This window comes from Rhincodon typus, chromosome 31, assembly GCF_021869965.1.
Source record: "Rhincodon typus isolate 14 chromosome 31, sRhiTyp1.1, whole genome shotgun sequence".
In the NCBI taxonomy this organism is placed as follows: domain Eukaryota; kingdom Metazoa; phylum Chordata; class Chondrichthyes; order Orectolobiformes; family Rhincodontidae; genus Rhincodon; species Rhincodon typus.
In genome coordinates this window covers 10355390-10370602 of record NC_063362.1, presented here as the reverse complement: position 1 = coordinate 10370602, position 15213 = coordinate 10355390, and the positions used below count along the sequence as shown (strand labels likewise).

Genomic DNA, 15213 nt, shown 5'->3' with positions numbered 1-15213 from the left:
CATTTTATGTAACCTATAAAATAGGGCATACCACATGTCCTGTACTTTCAACATAGGGCATTCCCAATTATCCTACACCAACCAATACAGTATGTATTGTAGTCAATACAGTAATGATCCTGCACTCTTCAGTATAGGCCATAATCCCATATCCTATACCCTTCAGTACGGGCAATACAGGATTTCCCAGCATGTGGGACACCAGTCAGCATATTTGGTGCCTGCAATTTCTACATCATTCGATACAAGATCTAACTACATATCCTACACCCTTCAATAGATATATTTACCCATCTTTCATAAAGTTGAATCCATATGCTATTGGGCTATTAACAGATAACACATCTACATGTATTCTATCAGTAGATGAGACTGCTCCTAAGGTAAATCTGCATATCCTGCATTATTGATATGGAGTATATACACATATATTCACATGAATAGTATGCTTTGACACTCAGTTGATCCATTCTTACTAGCACAGGATAGAAGATTTTAATTAGGCTCTTATGATATATTCTACAGCTGTCAAAGCAGCACTATTAACACATCATTTGGATTGTCCTATGGCCCAAGTCTAATTATAATAGTTACTTTGCTTATCACTGCTGAATGACAAATTTCACTTCTCCCAAAAATTGATATGCTTTACTATAAACAGTTCTCTTTCAGATTACTAACATTTCAAAAGTGAATATCCAATTTTTGTGTTACAATGGAACTAATGACTTAATTTAGATTTTCAAACATATTAAACTATAAGCTAGTTCAGTATTACATTCATGAATAAAATGATCTTCTGATGGTTTTGATCTTTGCAGTTTCATTTGTAACATAAGCTGCCTTTGTGTAGACAATGCTTGTATTGCCAACTGTTCTGCTTTGGTGAGCTCCTATACAGCCTGGCAGTAAATACTCATTTTTAAAGAAGTATTGGGATTCTGGTGAGAAAAGGAAAAGAACCTTTTGTTTTTAAATGAGCTCTTCCTTTGCACTTGATTTGTCCCAAATATTCCTCCCCACAACCAATCAACACATTAAGTCATTCTGAATGACCAAAGCAGTGATGATATTTTTCTAATCAACACATCCAAGATGTTATTATACACCTCTGGACACTACTGTGCACCAGGCGTCCTGGCTCAGAAGTATGAATTGTACCACTGCACCACAAGAGCCTTACAAGAGCCCTACCAAAGCAATGAAACACAATATATAGGATACATGACTAAGAGAGCAGAGGACAATCAGTGTTAATTAGATTAAACATAACGGCCTCACTCAGTTCTGTTCTGTTTATCAGTTCTGTTCTGTTTATTAGTTCTGTGGTTTATTTGCATTGTTGTCTCCATCAACAAACAGGAAGTTTTCTGTTTAATACATTTCTCAAAAATATGCAAGACGATATCTGTTTAGAACAAAACTAAAAATAAAATCTCAAATTCTAACAGGGGGATTCTTGTCCCATAAAAACAAAAAAACCTTAATTCCTAACGTTTGTAAAACTAAATTACATATTAGTTCTAATTTAACATTACATATAATGCAGTTCAATTTATGTTAACATGACAGAGCCACCTCACTATTTTTACCATTACAGATTATGTTTATAATGTACGTTTCATGTGAAACATTCTCTCTTGTCAAGGGATTGTTTATCCATTTTCCAGCCCCTCAGTACACTGTGACGAGGGGACGTTAGACAGTGACCTTTTCCAATTGAACCTTTGTGGACGGATGCCCCCAGCTAGTGTTTCCCTCCGCATGTACACTTGGACATGGAAATGTGCCGCCTTGAAATACTCGATACAGACAGTTCTGTGCACTGGGAGCTCATCTAGTTTTTGACAAATCAGAGAGTTGCCTATCAATTTGATGGCTCTCCAGCAGCAATCTATATTGGTCTCACTGTGCATCCTGGGAACAGCCAGTAGAGTCCTGAATTCCACACGGTGGGACAGATGTGGAACAATGTGGACACAAAATAAAGTCCTTCACGCGTCCCCGCACCCTTCTTTGTAAAATCACAATCCAGAAGAGAAGGAATGAGAGTCCTCCCCGGACTACGACCGCCGGGAGAGGCCGGGAGGGTTGACATTCTGAGTGTACAGGAGGAATTTAATAGAGAGAGCCCTTCTCATCGCTCGTCAGGTTGTGTCTAGGCTTGATTGAAAGTTTTGGCCGTGAAGCATTCTGCTAAACTATCATGTCGGTCTGCTCAGGGACTCCGGTGAGAGAGAGAAAAAAACACGTTTTAAAACTCGTTTTTCGTTAAAAACACGACGTGCCCCCAAATAAACTGCCCCTTCCCCACCCCATCAACAGCACACATTTTACTGTGAGGTCACTGTTAATCGATGCGCTCGTTCTCAATGACCATGCCACCGAAATATTTGTCAATATTCACCATCTCCTTATCCGTACTGCTACAGAACCTCACAGGTAAACCACTGCCTGATGGACCTGCGCTAAATGGTGTTTTTTTTTAATTCCTCCAGAGTTTTGCATCAGGGATGGGTGGAGTGGTACGGCCTTAGCCCAGAAATGTACATCACGAGAACGTGATGAAACAAAAAAAATCTGCGAAATCTGGAGATTTGAAACAAGGAACAAAAATTGCTGTAGAAACTCAGCAGGTCTGGCTGCATCTGTGGGAAGAAAGCAGATTTTAACGTTTCAAGTCCGGTGACCCTTAATCAAACCGAAAGCTCTTTGACGTGAACAAAGAAAGTTTTAAATCTGACACTTCACAACAAACTAGCGTTATTTATGTGAGACAACAAGGTGCAGGGCTGGATGAACACAGCAGGCCAAGCAGCATCATTAGGAGCAGAGAGGCTGACGTTTCGGGCCTAGACCCTTCATCAGAAAAGCGTTATTTATGTATTTGTTCCTTTAAATTGGCGTGATGTTCCCACGCGGTTTCGCAACAATAGATACCACCACTTTACAAAATATATTTGAGGGGTTTGTAAGAAGTTGGTGTTTGGACCTCAGTATTTCAGCATTTTAAAGTGTCGAACAGTACCAAGTGCAAACTGCATCGCCAAACTTTTTATGTGTTTTTTGGGGGGTAAGACTGGATCCGATACAAAATGTTGTTTTTGTCAACCGATTGGAATCCCCGTGCACTTTTTGAATCTCTTTGCAGAGCTGGATACGATTACAAATTATCTGTACAATACACTTCATGATAATTCGCTTCGCGCGTAAAGTTCTGTATGCGAGGGTTTGCAGCGGAAGGTAGGGATTCCGATCTCTCCGCGCCGTCTGGTCTCCCCTGATCTAACGATGTTTTTCTTTAAGAAGTGACCCTTTATTTTCAGATGATTCCTAATAATTGCGTGCAAGGAGATAGAATTTCCTTTCCATTTTGTTAGAGTGGCATACTTGCTGCATCAATTCCTGGCTGAGATTTCGTGTATAATTTAAGCATTTATGTTAACAAAAATAAACATAAAGTAGTCATTCTGCATAAATATAACGTTAACTCAGATTTAAGTCATAAATCTTTATTTGAAACTATCAGTCACCCAATAACAAATTTAATCAATTCGAACGGTATATTACTGTCAATGTTGATTACAACGATAATGTAACAGCATTCCCATATTACCATGAATTTAGTGTGCATCAATTTATGTTTACTGTGACGGCCAGTAGTAATCTTGGCTGCTAAGTGGGCTCAGAGACAAAGCCCATGACCCGCTAAATAAAGAACGGATAGTTCCTCAAGAGGCTAATCTTAGTGCAGAGCGAATATGCAAATTCAGAATTGTTATGAAATAGAAAGATGTAATTCGCCCCATCTCTCCTGTACCTACTCCTGTCTTTCCCCCTATTCCTGCATCTTATTTTCTAAAAAAAAATCCAATGCCTCAACTGAGCCAGCCACCACCACTTTCCAAAGCAGTTCATTCCAACTCTACTTATTGTGGTGAAAAGTTCTTTTTCACGCATCACCCTTGCCTCACGTGCACATCACTTTAAATTTATGACCTCTCGTTCTTTCTTTTACTAATGGAAACAGCTTCTCCCTATCTACTCTATCCAGCACGCTCGTGATTTTGAAAATCTGTTTCAAATCTCCTGTCAGCGTCTTTTCTCCAAGGAGAACAGTTCCAATTTCTTCAATCTGTCCTTATAACTAAAGTTTCTCATTCCTGGAACTATTCATTTTTCACTCTAGAATGCATTCGCATCTTTCCTATAATGTGGTTGAACACAATGCTCCAGCTAAGGTTTGTAATTTGGATAAATGCCAGGTATTGCATTTTGGTAAAACAAACAAGGGCAGGATTTATACAATTAAAAATAGGGCCTTGGGTAGTGCTGTAGAACAGAGAGATCTAGGAGTTACTGCGGATAGTACTTCGAAGTTTGCGTCACATTTAGACAGGGTGGTTAAGAAGGCATTTAGCAACTTGCCTTCATTGCTCAGTCTTTTGAGTACAGCAGTTGGGATGTCATGTTAACGTTGTCCAGGACATTGGTGAGGCCTCTTCTGGAGTATTATGTCTGATTCTGATCTGCTTGTGAGAGGAAGGAAAAGACAAGGTGAATGGCAGTTATCTTTTGTTTAGTGGGGGGATTTCAAGACTTGGGAGCATATTTTTAAGGCGAGAGGAGAAAGATTTCAGAAAGACATGAGGGACATTTTTAACACAGACAGTGGTTCATGTGTGGAATGATCTTCCAGAGGAAGTGGTGGATGTGGGTACAGCTACAATGTTTAAAAGACATTTGGGTAAGTACATGAATGAAAAATATTTAGAGTGATATAGGCCCAGTGCAGATAGGTGGGACTAATTTAGTTTGGTAACATGGTTGACTTGGACTGATTGGACTGTAGGGTCAGTTTCAGTGCTGTATGACTCTATGACTCTATACTCCCATCATATTGTTGAATATAGTATACGTGGTTATGTCCTCTGTTGAAGGATATAGGATATGCAAGCATGACCCCTATTGAATGATGTAGGATATGCAGATATATCCCCTATTGAAAGTATGGCGTATGAGAATAGGTCTTGCACCTGTTTTATCAGATGTGACACAATTAACAATGCTATCATTTCTGCGCCAGAGTTGTGGGTTCCATCCCCAATTCAGAGATTTGAACACAGGAAGCTAGACTGATGCTATGTATAGTTGTTTCTATAACTAAGTGGAAGAGGTCATATTGTCGACAGTCAACACTTATAATTACAATTCTTGCTGCACCCTTATTCAGTCCTTGTACTTATGAAATCAGAATTCGGAAAGGGCCTTCCAGAAACCAACAATCGATGAAGAAAAATCTTCATCTCTCCTCTAGATGTTGTGCTAACGATGGTAAGTCTGTAGCCTTTGACATCACCCCTTTTTGCTAGAGCTTTAAGGGAGACACTGCGTTGCTCTGAGGTCTTAATGCCACAGGGGGAGGGAGACCGTCCCACCCATTGTGAACACTCGGCTCGATCGGGAATGTGACTGTTCCCGCCTTTAATCCTGAATCCTGTAACGTCTCTGTTGTAACTTCAATATTGGAAACACTTGCTTTCACAAAGTGACAGCAATAAAACTGTAGACATATGAGAACTCTCTTAAACCGTCCAGTTCACTTTTTTGTTTCGGTTTATTTTCAGAAATCTCTTTCATACAATCATTAAATTTATATTAGCTTTGAATTTTCATACTTAAAATATATTCCCTTATATTACAAAAAGATAGACATGCTAACATTACAAAGTGCCCCATTGTGAGTCGTCGTTTAATCGGCTCGACGTAATAGAAAGTTTCTGTTTTGTATAGAAACTGTTCAATTAAACAAAACCTGTAAATGCTTTGGATACAACAGAATGCAACGTAATTCCATACGTACACATTTTCTTTACAATTCAACACTGTACAAGGTATTTAAATCTCTTTCTTTTAATTCATGTATTCACGTCCAGGGTCTCCAGATAGAGTTCTCTTGGTCAGCTGGGATGACTTGATGGTTGGGACGGGGGCTGTAACCGGGCGGTGAAGGACGGTGAAGCGCTGAGCTCCCAGTTGGGTTCGATTGAATTAAAGTCCGTGGCCTCTCTCGCGAAGCGTCTGTCCCTGCGGGGCTCCTGGCGTTGTGAGAATAAGGACAGTAGGAGACTAAAGGCATGCACCTCTCCAGGTAGTCTGTCAGGCGATCGCAAGCTTCCGTTCCCATGAGTTTTGAACTGGGGAGAAGGTTGCCCAGCTGTAGGAGGCAGGCACGGTATCCCTCCCTGTAGCTGTCCAGGCGATCTATAAGAAGACAGGGAGAAAGGATATTTGGTCACTATTCTGCCTCTTCGCCGAGTCAGTAATTAAACTACAGCAGCCTATAAACTCACGAGCTGGTCAAGTTCCCGTTTTCACACATGCATTTAAAAATAGAAGACAGAAAATGATATTTAGACCATCAGTAAACAGGTTAACAGATTTTTTTTCGTATTGATTTGAGGGACTTGGTGCGTAGATTAGTCGCTGCATTATGCGGAGGCAGTACTAAAGAAATGTACTGTTACAAAGCGCTTGGTGATGTTTGGAGCAAAAGGCGCTACATTAAACAATCATTGATTATCAGCGCGGTTCATCATTGTCCGCTTTCGATTAATTCACACTTTAAGAATTGAATTTTACACAGTAACAGACTCACGAGAAGCAATGCTGAAAGTTGTGACATTTCACCGATTGACATTTCATCAGCTGTTCTCAGTAATTGTACAATCACACTCGAAGACCTCTTCTGGCGCAGTGTTAGTGTCCCTAACTCTGGATTAGAAGTTTTGGATTCGTCCCACCTACCCCAGAGGTGTGTCATAACATATCTGAACAAGTTGGTTTAATAATATCTACAAACAGAATCGTTTTTAAAGTTAGAAAATCAAAGTTGCTGGAAAAGCTCAGCAGGTCTGGCAGCGGAGAAAACAGTTAACGTTTCGGGTCCGGTGACCCTTCCTCAGAACGTTTTTAAAGTTACCCTGCTACACCTGCTTTGTGGAGCGTACTGAACCTGCCTAAATCCGAATGATTCATGTTGAAGCCTTGTTTTTGTTGCCAATTGGATTGTGTCTAAGTAATGGAAACATTTTCATCTGAAAACAAACCGAATCGTGCACTCACCGTACAGCGGCGTCTTCGGTAGGTCCTGGAGAAACCTAACAGTCATTTCCAGAATATCAGCCTTTTCCAATTTGGAATATCGTGGACTCTGAGAGAGAGAGAGAAAACAACGTTTTATTAATTAGCCCTTCCTCTGGATTACAATGGAGTTGGTGACGATGCTGGTTATTTATCAAAAACTTCTCACACTTACATCTTTTCCAATTAGAGGCAGAATCAAAGTCTTTAACTGATTCAGACTGTCATTGATCCGCGCACGTCTCCGCTTCTCCATGAGAGGTTTCAAACTCTGCAAGAAAAATCAAATCAGATTTCAGACGCGAGAAAGACAGGAGGAAACCACAAGACAGAAAGTTCGTCGGCAAAAGCTCGCTCGCTCTGGACAGACCGGATTCAGGATCTGGCACTTTAGTTACCTTTCTTAATTCACTGGCTTCTTTCCTTTTGGTTTTGCTCAATTGTGCAGAGAATTGTCCGTGCTCTGTAGAGTTCGATTCATACAGATGAGGAGACATTCTTAATGTGTATGTGTGTTTGTGTGTGTGAAAGAGAGAGAGAGAGCTTTGTTTTGTTTTAGAGGATGCTGGGCTACAACGGTAAACACTGTTCGTCCAGGAGCTGTGCAGTGTAGGAATGGTTGTGTGGCTCGGTTGCTGAGTCTACTTATAGAGCTTGGGTGTGTTCGCGTCCTGCCCACAACTCTTTGTCGCTGATGGGAAACGCCTCCGAGCTCCTCACCAATCCACCGAGCTCACACAAAAAAATAACTGCCCATCTTAAGTAGTGTCAATGCACAAACAAAATTCTCGCCAGAAACATTTTTTCAGTTCGTAAATCCAGACCCGAAGCTTATAACATGGAAGCTTGTAACATCACATGCCTGTTTCAACGTGTGTGAGAGTGAAACTATCCCATTAGACTGACCAAAGGCTCGGCGTGTAAAAGGCAGCAAAGTATGAGGAAATACGAAATAACTTCTCGAATATTTTACAGGATAATAAAAAAAACTTCAACAAATAAAATCCCAACCCTCTGAGCTGCAAGCACTGGCAAGTTAAATGAAGTTAAAAACTTTTCAGAAAGTTTGTTAGAGCTAATATTAATTCTTTCCAAACTCCTACAAAGTGATGCTTGATATGATTTCTCGCAGGTTGCACGATGGTGATGTTTGTTTCTCTTGAATTGCAAATAAAGGCATGTTTTGTAACTTGGGGTAATGCACTTCCTCAATATTTCGCGGACCTCAGAAAGCAAATTTCTTGGATAATGAATAATGAATAAACCAATTGGATAATGAAGCTGCATCCCAAGCCCAAAGCTACGCCGTCTCACCACCACAACCACCCACACCCACAAGCCCCACCTAAAACTTCGATTTGCAGACAATTCTTTAGCCTGAAACATTTGATTAATACCAATTTGGATGGTGGGATGTTGTGTTGGGAGGGGCGGTGAATGAACAAGTTGGAAGAAATTGGGTCAGTTTGACTTTGCCTGTGTCTTCTTCAGCTTTTCTGAAATTTCGATATAAATCGAGTCCTTTTTTATTTGTACGTTGCAAATTTCTGATTATTGTTTTTCCCTGTTTTTGCCCTCAGCAACAGGAATCGCTTTATCAGAGTTGAAATTTAGTTTTGGGGGACAGAAATACTTTTAGCCCCAGCGTCTCGGAATCAATTCGCAATGGCTAACGAATTTAAACGGCGCTATTTAACCGAACACGAAATCTATGAAGGTTAATTTAAAATATATAACATTGAGTTGGGTTGCGAGTATGCTGTGCTTCATCTCTCACTCCCTTGAGGGTTAATCGATTCAATTGAAGCCACGCGTCAGGCACACGCCAAGAACAAGCCAGACCCCAGACACCAGCCAAACAGAATCACTTTCAATAATCTCAACAGTAAAGCCGCGTTTCAATTAAAAAATCTAAAAGAAGCACAAACACTTGAACGGTTTGTATTCTTTAAACAGACGCACAGAATAGCTTTATTTCGGTCATAAAATTCTATAACTTCCCAGTCATCTGTAGCATCAACTGTTTCAGTGTGGGTAAATAAGTTGTGGGCTAAATTATTCACTAGGAAATTTATTTTAATTCCAGCTAAGATGCACAATTCTCTGTATTTTAACGTACAATGTGTTCCGCCCAATGTTTTTGATTAAAAATATTACCAACATATTTATTAAAACGTCTACAGTTGCAGCATGTTTCAGAATCGATCTAATTCAACTTGAGATTTTCAGATGTAACATTATATAATGTAACAACCTCTCTCTCAGCAAGGATGCTCCGATAGCTACAAATTTTATATTTTCCAATGTCTCGCACATTGTTTCTCTATTAAAATGGCATCCCAATCTGTCCCCGAATTTGGGGGTGGTGGGAGGGGGGGAGGTGAAGACCGCGTTTGTTTTGGCTTGGGAAGCTGTTTTAAATGAAACATCTGTCCTGGGATAACAATCCCCCCACCCAGGCAATCTCACCCTCGCCCCCACCCCACCCAAACCCCTCCACCCACCGCGCCCCAGGAACACCTCAGACAAAGACAGCTTCAATTTATCGCAGAGTTAACTACAAAGAATCACGTGATATCAAAGTTTTTATGTAGAGGTTTCCAATGAGCAATGCCACTTTATTTGCTCAAACTGTAGCCAGCAGTGATTCAGAGAGGAGGCAGCTTGAAATCAGCCTTGGATAAGCTGCAAACGGGCTTTTTTTTTATCACTCCTTTATTGTTTCCTTGTGGTTAAAATCAAAATGCTAGTTCTTCGCTTCCCTAACAACGACAGTCCCTCATTTCCTATCGTTCGCTCAGTAGAAGTGACTGGTCAGTAACATCGCGGACCGATTTCAACAGAAAATGTGTCTCTGAGCTCGCTACATTCTTGTGCATTTCTCTCTTTTTTTTTCCCGTCTCTCTCAATCTCTCAGTTAGGTCTCAGTGGGCCTAATTGAATTGAATGGAAGTCATGCACTCGGCACGCGTCAACTGCGGCTCAAACAGGCTAGAGAGCCTGTGGCCGGGCGCTCAACCAGGGAACAAACGGTTTGAAGAAGAATTTGCAATAAACGTCTCAAGACCAAAATAAGATGTTTATAATCTGTCTTACAGATGCTGTGAAACGTGTTAATTATATTCCAAGCAATTGGTAATTCTCTCTCAGTAAACTCATACTGACCACGCATGGAAATATTGTTTAAAAAAAAACGTAATTTAAAACAGAGAAACAGGTTTTTCAGCTAAACTGGTGTTTCTGTTTCTCTTCCTAGCTGTTTTTGTCTAACCCCATCTGCATAACCTTTCGATCCCTTCCCCTTCAACTGTCAACCACCTTCCTCTTAATGGTAAAGATTGCAATAGTTAATATTAAGTCAATTGGAAATAGGAGTAGCCCATTCGGCCCCTCGAGTCAACTCCACCATTCGATAGGATCATGGCTGATCCGGCATGCCCACTCTCCTGCATTTCACCTATAACCCCAATGATCAAGAATCTATTTCAGCCTCTTTAATTAATTGTCTTTTATCTCTTTTTCAGACCCTGTCACCCACAGCTCTCTGTGGAAAGCAGTTCCAAAGACTCACAGCCCTCTGAGAGAAGAAATTCCTTCTCATCTTAGTGCCTTAGTGCCTCTTTGTTCTTAGTTATTATTAACTACTTGATTAAAAATGCGTGTTTAGGTCTTAACCTATCCTGTTGTAATCCTATAAATAACTTCTAAGCCATTGAACTTTATTTCATTTGTTCAGTTTATGTCTAAAGTCCATTTGCACTTTAGTTCTGTCCTTTCCCGTGCAAACATCTTTTCCTTGTTATCTACACGGTGACTGTATGGAACAGACACTGACTCTCTTCATTACTGCTTGATATTATTTGAGGAGTGAAATCTTTGTTGCTCTCTCGTTCACCCCACCCTCGCCCCTCACCCACTATTTACATCTTTCGACTGTACCAGTTTAATTACAGTCAATCTAGCATCAAAAAAGAGGCGTCCCGAAGCTCAAACAGACGCTATCGTGGTGAAAGATGTCTCCAAGTTCACACTGATACGCAATTGCTATTCCTTTCTTCCATATTTTATTCAGCACCAATATAAACACCTCACCTCCTCAAACTAAGAAATGAAGAAACCGAGGTTTACAGTTCTCCATCAGCAAAGCTCTATTATGAACATTGGGGAAATTTAAAGACACGAGACATTAAGAAACAATCACAATTTGTAAAATGGATTTGAATTTGGAGTTAGTTAAATTAAGTTTTAGTTCTAAGCGCAAACATGATGTTTGAAATCGAAAGAAACACAATTAATGGTTGATTTTGTATATTTTACTTCCCTTACGACACAGAATCGCAGAAGTAATTCTCTGACTGGCAGTTTGGTGTTGGGGGACCAATGCATTTTTTAGCACTGCGCCTCTAATCAGACTCATTGTGGATTTCATCGAGATGGATAGGTGCCACGCGTCTGACACGAGCACTCAAACAGCTCAGCCAGACAGCTCGGTCCAGGAACAAGCCAGGTCAGTCAGGAGAGAGCGCAGCTCCTCTCTCTGTGTAAACTTCTTGATCCCCATTTCACCTAGAGAGGTTTTTGTTTTGCGTCTCAAGCAGTTTAGGCGTCAGGCTCCCATATGTTCTAATATCTGAGGAACACTTAGACTGCCCCACTGGATCCTCAAAGAGTGTGCCGCCGTCATTGCCAGTGCAGTGGTCACCCAGCAAAGGTAAGGGGTTCCTCCAAATAGGCTACAATTCGTTACCTTTCGAAGTTAGCTCCTAACTTTAAAGAGGTGAACTGGTTAAGTTTGTGATTACTTTGTGATGTTTTACTTTTAGCGATTGAGAAATATATTTTAAAGATGCATTGGCATTTTGAAGCTGTATTTCACAAATGTGCATCAAACCACGAGTGTACATTGTGTTTTTTTTCCCAAATGTACCCTCCCTACCAGCATTGAAAGTTAACCATTTAATACTGCCAGAAGTTGAATTTGTAACATTAGTGTAACATTAGTTTTATTACGAGGTATATTCGACATGAACCTTGGAGTTTATGCCAAATCAATGTGGTAGAGCACCCGGGAGTTCTGTAACATTAATCATTTAGTGCATATGTTACGAGTTCTCATAGAGGACGGTGTCTTGTACCTAATGATGTTTATCCTGCTGTTGCCAGGTAGACTACTGAATGACCTGAGTAAATTACATGACAGTAATCATGCACTTTAGCCCAGTATACCCATTTAACGTTTGGTCATGGTATCTCATAAGGTTAGCGTTAATGGCTTAATTCGAAGACTTGCTGGACTTAAGAAGTAACTTCGTTGTATAAAGAATTCTCAATCATATATTTGCACTCTTATGCAAGACCGGAATACTCATTGCATGATTTATATTTTATTGTTTCTGCTCTGTTTCTAATTATTCACCTTGATTAGATTTTAAATCAGTGATGTGGTTTTGAATCAGTGCTGATGCCCAAGAGTTTGATACAAATGCCATACCTGAAGCCTTCCAGGTAAGGACTGGCTGCAATAGGTGAGTGGAACGATACAGAAAAGAGCAGAATATGAACAAAAACTCGAAAGAACTGCGGATGTTGTAAATCAGAAACAAAAAAAGAAATTGCTGGGAAAGCTCAGCAGGTCTGGCAGCATCTGGGGAGATAAATCAGAGTTAACGTTTGGGGCCGAGTGACCCTTCCTCAGAACTCAGTTGAGCTGAGACCATACAGCGACGCCCATAACCCATGAATGAATTAAGAAAAAATGTATTATCTGTAATAAGAACAGCAAGTGCTGAAAAATCTCAACAGGTCTGGCAGCAGCTGTGAAGAGAGAAAGAAAGTTAATGTTTCAAGTCCAATGTGACTTATTTTTGAAAACAGCCTCAGTAGTTTTGGATGTGAAATCTCACGTGCTGTCAGATTTTGTTTTTTAATAATAGTGTAAGCGGGATCGTTTGCTAGTGCCGAGTCTGCTCGTATCGTTCCCAGTTCAGTGTGTTCCCGGTCCCAAGCTCCTGGTGGTAAGAAAGTAATGAACGCATTCCTACTGGTTCTGTCCCCTCCTCCCCACCCAAATATCACTGGCCAGCAGCCAGCGAGATGAAAGCTTCGGAGTCTCACTGATCTGCTTCCCTGGTCGCTGCTCCCTACCGCTTGACCTTAGCCCATTTATTTCCGCCCTCATTTGAACCTGGTTTCTTCGTGGGAGCCTGTTAAGGATGGCACCGAATGCAGGATGGCATTAACTGCATGGCAACAAGTCCTTACAGTTTTAAACAATAATAGAAATTGCTGGAAAACCTCAGCAGGTCTGGCAGCATCTGTGGAGAGAAATCAGAGTTAACTTTTCGGGTCAATGGCCCTTCCTCAGAACTGTTTCAGAGATAGTAGAAGGGTCTAGGCCCGAAACGTCAGCCTTCCTGCTCCTCTGATGCTGCATGGCCTGCTGTGTTCATCCAGCTCTATACCTTGTTATCTCTTCCTCAGAACTGAACAGTTTGCACTTTGCAGTTTTAAATTGTGGTAACTCTCTACATAGTTATCCTTCCGTCTTGACCATAAGGCAAACATGTTAAGAGAGCTAGGTATGGAAACAAAAGCAACAGAAAAGGGAAGGAAGGCAAAAGTGAAAAGTGAATTCATAATATGGAAACACAGTGTGAAAGACACTAAAGTCTAGGAATGTGATAAATGAAGACAGTGCCGAGAACGATCAATAACTTCAGAAAGTGAAAAATTAACGCAGAGAGAGGGAATTGCAGGGATCCCCGGAACAAGGAGAAAATCAGATAGATCTGCAGAGGAAATTAAACCCTTTATTGTCAGTATTTATTTATTGTATTTTATAACTTGCTAAGGCCACGAGTTTTTTGTACCTTAAAGAAGGAAGGACGGTGGAGATGTTTAGAGCGGGAATTGAAAAGGATGCAATTGATTGGGGGATAGCGCCGAAAAGGAGGGATGAGGAAGATGATCATCCACGATTTGACTGAATGGCGGAGCAAGCTCGACGGGCTGCATGGTCTATCCTTGCTCCGATATTCTGTCGCTGCTGGCAAAACGGGAAAAGGCAACAATTGAAAGGAGCCAGATTCAGAGGAACGAAGAGTAGGGTTCAGGGTTGGTAAGAGGCTGGGACTGGAGGATAGCGGGGAAACAGAAGGATAATACGATGAGAGGATGCACACATAGCGATGAGAGCATTACAGTTGATGTGCCAAGGCGTCTGATTCAATGTAGGACGCGGAATAAGACACGAAATGTTGGGAATACTGATCTTTGCACACACTGCTGGAATCCACATTTCAACAGGGATGTGATTGCACTGGAGAGAGTGTAGAGGAAATTTATCAGGACGTTGTCTAGATCTGGAGAGTTTCAGTTATGAAGAGAGATTGGACAGACTGGGGATGTCTTCCTTGGACAGAAGACACTGAGAGGAGACGTGATGGAGATGTATAAAATTATGAACGGCATAGATAGGGTAGTTAGGAAAAAAAAGAGTCCCCTTGGTGGAGCGATCAATGACGACGCGGCATAGATTTAAGGCAAGAGGCACGTTTAGCGGGGATGGGAGGAAAATGTTTCCCCCAGAGGATGGTGGGAATCTGGAACTCACTCCCTGAAAGGGTGATAGAGGCAAAAACCCTCAACATTGAAGATGTATTTAGATGTACATTTACAATGCTAAGGCATACAAGGCTATGGGCCAAGTGCCGGAAAATGGGATTAGAATATTCAAGTGGCTGTTTTTGGCCAGCGCAGACTTGATACACTGAAGGGCCTTTTTTTCTGTGCTGTAGATCTCTATGATTGTTCAGATACTGAAGCAGTCCCGGCCTGCATGAAGCAAGACATAGACAACATTCATGTCCGGACTGATAAATGCCAAATAACAGTCGTAGCTACAACAAGAGAGAATCTATCCATCTCCTTATGACATGCCATTACTGGACCTCCCACTAGCAATATCTTAGGATTTAGCCAGAAGCAAACTGGACTAGCCATATACTGTGGCTACAACAGCAGATATGATGTTGAGAAATCTGCAGTGAATATTTCGCCTCCTGATTTCCC

At 41.0% G+C, this 15213-nt stretch overlaps 1 protein-coding gene across 1 annotated transcript; it reads right to left on the bottom strand.

The window, feature by feature from the left end:
* Positions 1-5598: 5598 nt before the first annotated feature.
* Positions 5599-7753, bottom strand: LOC109934121 (transcription factor HES-2-like). Its single transcript, XM_020532937.2, has 4 exons — positions 7542-7753; positions 7319-7414; positions 7126-7213; positions 5599-6264 (listed from the first exon to the last, which is right to left on the bottom strand). The coding sequence occupies exons 1-4, from the start codon at positions 7638-7640 to the stop codon at positions 5927-5929; spliced, it is 621 nt and encodes a 206-aa protein (XP_020388526.1). The 5' UTR covers positions 7641-7753; the 3' UTR covers positions 5599-5926.
* Positions 7754-15213: the final 7460 nt, after the last annotated feature.

Excerpts from the sequence above, each read along its gene's own strand:
- LOC109934121 (XM_020532937.2), bottom strand. The coding sequence starts at position 7,640 with ATGTCTCCTCATCTGTATGAATCGAACTCTACAGAGCACGGACAATTC. Across the intron at positions 7,415-7,541 it reads AAGCCAGTGAATTAAGAAAG|AGTTTGAAACCTCTCATGGA; the intron begins GTAACTAAAGTG and ends TTTTTCTTGCAG. Across the intron at positions 6,265-7,125 it reads ACCGAAGACGCCGCTGTACG|ATCGCCTGGACAGCTACAGG; the intron begins GTGAGTGCACGA and ends GTCTTCTTATAG.